The sequence below is a fragment of the Drosophila innubila genome, chromosome X (assembly GCF_004354385.1).
Source record: "Drosophila innubila isolate TH190305 chromosome X, UK_Dinn_1.0, whole genome shotgun sequence".
NCBI classification, from domain to species: domain Eukaryota; kingdom Metazoa; phylum Arthropoda; class Insecta; order Diptera; family Drosophilidae; genus Drosophila; species Drosophila innubila.
In genome coordinates, this window is record NC_047626.1 from 7,291,342 (window position 1) to 7,295,016 (window position 3,675).

General features: G+C 32.5%; 1 protein-coding gene across 1 annotated transcript; it reads left to right on the forward strand.

Moving 5' to 3' along the window:
• Nucleotides 1-2,505: 2,505 nt before the first annotated feature.
• On the forward strand, nt 2,506-3,260 carry LOC117785517 (C-type lectin 37Da-like). Its single transcript, XM_034623593.1, has 2 exons — nt 2,506-2,593; nt 2,673-3,260. Exons 1-2 carry the CDS (start codon nt 2,506-2,508, stop codon nt 3,125-3,127), a joined length of 543 nt encoding a protein of 180 aa, XP_034479484.1. The 3' UTR covers nt 3,128-3,260.
• Nucleotides 3,261-3,675: the final 415 nt, after the last annotated feature.

The following is a 3,675-nucleotide window of genomic DNA, read 5'->3' on the forward strand; positions in this document are numbered from 1 at the left end:
CATGTTTTTCAAAGTTCATGCAAGTATTAAATATTGATATGTCTTAAATTCGTATATATTGTAATCTTATTTTGCACAAAGGACCTTTAAGGTACTTTTGTGTGCTTTAAAAAGCTTTAAAAATTTTATGTTGAAATAAATATATTACACTAACTGTTTACTAAATATACTCATCCTTGTAAGGCACTTTAAAGAGCTTTAGTGAGCTTTAAGCAGCTTTTAATCGTATAAATATTGGTTCAATAAACTGTTTGCACATTATACACTGCATTCTTATAGACGCATTTAGGAGCTTTAAGAAACTCAAATCAAAAGCTTACCAAGTATATAATTCACAGCCTAAGTCGTTTTAAGAAGCTTTTGAAAGCTTTAATAAGCGTATAGTTAAAGATTTGTAGAAAAAATGTATCTAATTAAGATAAAAATGTTTTTAATCCGTTGAGCGCTAGAAAATATTAACGAATTTGTTACAGAGAGGTATTTAGGAGCTGTATTGAGCTTAAAGCTCCTTAAAGTTATACAAATTAATCTAAAAAGTTTTTATTTTAGGGTTAAAAAGCTTTAGATTGGCTGAATGCCAATAATATAAGAGATATTTTACTCTCTTTTCATAAAAAAGCTTTAACGAGCTTTCGTTTGCTTTAATCAGCTTTAAGTTATACTTAAGTTAAATATTAATGGTAAAGTAAAGTATAAAATTTTCCATGACTGCTAAGCATAAAATGATGAAAGATGAGTTTTAAGATCTTTAAGTAACTTGAAAGAGCTTGAAGTTACACTTAAGTTATTTGTGGAGCACTGTATATATTATCAACCGCTGCATTATGTATTTTTTCTTAACAGAGGAGCTTTAACTTTAACGTATTTTATGGCTCGCTATATTCTGGGTATATTTTAAATAATATGAAACCACGCCAGCATAAATGCTGCTTACTCGTAATTATAATTAAGTTCAAATATTTGCCTGGTCAGTTATATGTGCATATATATGCGTAACGGAGTGCTTAAGGGATTGTGTGTGTGTGTGTGTGTGTGTATAAAGGGTTGTGTGTGTGTGTGTGTGTGCAGAAGAAGTTGTTGTTTTGTTAGCACTCGATCGCGTCATTTTCGACCCTTGAGGCCTGAACATAAAGTTCAGGGTGTAAAAGAATACTCGGCACGCCCCTTTTCCAAGTTCATGTATTCATCAATATCTGTGTCAGAGAGTACTATATAAATATATATATATATTTATGTGTGTGTGTGTGTGTGTGTGTGTGTGTGTTGGCAGCCACGACTCGGCGCCAGTGATATTGAAAAATGCAGACTTTTGACCCCATTTGTGCAAGTGTCTGTAAACGTATGTGTGTGTGTTTGTGTGTGTGTGTGTGTGTGTGGCAACAACACTCGATGCCGTTGTCGAGTTCTGTTTGTGGTTGTGGCTGCTGCAAGCAGAAAGCAAAGGGCAGCTGCCACCGCATAATGTGCAACAAAAATAAGTGCAAAAAAAAAAACCAAAAAAAAAACTACATAAAAATTGCAAACTGAAACTGAAACTAAGGAAAAATAAAGAAAATGCTACAACAACAACAACAACAACAACACTTCAAGTGCAAAAATGCGCAATTTGCATTTTCTTCATTTGTGGCCAAAGTGCGAAAATATATGTATCTACGTGTAAATACATTTATCTTTGTATCTACGTATCTTTTGCATCTGAACAAGAAATCGCATAGAAAAACGAGCCACAAGAATCAAGTCAAGTAGAATCTGGTTGGAAAATACACACACACACCAAATAATATTGCCACAGAAATTGCATAGATCGGATAGTAAATATTTGAAATAAATATTAAAAAAGTATTTGAAAATCATACAGTTTCTGCTCGGAAACGATTGTAATCAGTGTAGACAGTACAGACAGTAAAAATATTGCTTAGCTAGATATACAAAAAATTGACTAACAAAAAGATAAAAAAAAGTTCAAAAACACAACTCAAATTTTTGTTAAATGAAACCCGTTATTAAAAATAAAATCAGATAGCAAATAGATTCAAAAAATAATAAAAAAAAACAATCAAAATTCGTCTTTTTTTAGACCTCTTAGTTAAAAAATACAGAATGCCGATAACAACATAAGATATTTCGAAATATACACAGAAATTTTCGTAGTTTTCGAAATTTTAACATTTAATATAGATATTTCGATATTCTAAACACACATCACAGAAGAAGTCCTACTATAATAAAATGCCCAAATATTAATAACATTTACAGGGTATACACACACACTAAATGGCCATCTTTATAGAAAATTGTATATCAAGTACATAGTAGTGTTATTAAAAGGAAATCAATAGATATCAATAATTCCTATATCAACTAATAAATTAAAATAAAAGTATTTTATAAATTTTCGAGTGATAAGATTAAAATACGTGATAACAAGATAAGATTAACCAAGAACCCAGTAACAGGTATAAATGAGCCATCATAGGGAGTACAGAAGTCAGTGTTTTGAGCAAAATGTTGAGAAATACATCAAGTCTATTGTTTTTATTCGGCGGAGTTGCCTTGAGCCTAGCAATTTCCAGAACGCCCATCATAAGGGAAGGTGAGTTGTATTACAAGACTTGCTCCATACCCTGTACGATAAAATGTACATAATTGAACCTCTATATTTTTTTTTCTAGGTTCCACGGATATTGCAACAGCGCCATTCGATAAGGTCGGCGATGGGTATTATTACTTCGAGACGAGAAAAACTGGGAATTGGTTTGAGGCATTTGAAAGTTGTCGTCGAATGAATGCCACATTGATAAGCTTTGATACCATGCAAAAGTGGATTGATATTACCAGCTATTTAGAGCTTTTTAAGGATGAGTTTCTATACTGGACCTCAGGTAATGACTTGGGCCACCAAGACCAACACGTTTGGTTTGGCAGTGGACATCCAATTGGCATTCCTATTTGGGCTCCAGGTCAACCTGATAATGAACTAAACGTTCAGCACTGCGATCAACTGGGCTTTAGAATGCCCAATACACAAGATAAGAAGGGTCTGGACGATGCCAATTGTCTACACGAAAAGCGCTTTATTTGTGAGGTACCACAACCCTATACAGCCTCATTTGTTATATGGAAATAGCAGCCGAAAGGGTTTAAACTTAAAAAATTATAAAAAAGAACATTTTTCACTTCTCAATTAATCAATCACTAAGCAGAGTATTTCTCTATAAAAGCAAAAATGATAATTACTAAATAAATTGTATTAAAAATTATATAAGGGGCCAAACCATATTCAAATTGACATCGATCTACTTTTGACAAAGTTATGCAGGTTGAAAGTTGGTCAAATCTTTGACCTACCCACTTTACAGTCAACATTTTTGTCCGATTTAACAAAACTTTTTACAGAAAAATGGAAGGTTTCAGAATCAAGTTTAAAGTGTTGTTTTATACAAACTAAGACATTAGAAGTCGATTAAAAGTAAAAACTTGAGATTTTTAATTTTCTATTTTCCGAAATCCAAAGGGGGGACCCTTAGCATCGAAGCCATGATCTGGTGGAAAATAAATTTTTTTGCAAAATCTATTAAATTTCAATGCAGAATGAATTAAGAGGTCAAACCAAGATCAAAATGACATTCCGCTTGAAAATCGGTCCAGGTTTGACAAAGTTATGAAAGTTTGAAG

Coding starts and splice junctions, on each gene's coding strand:
- LOC117785517 (XM_034623593.1), top strand. CDS start 2,506: ATGTTGAGAAATACATCAAGTCTATTGTTTTTATTCGGCGGAGTTGCC. Junction 2,594..2,672: donor AACGCCCATCATAAGGGAAG/GTGAGTTGTATT, acceptor TTTTTTTTCTAG/GTTCCACGGATATTGCAACA.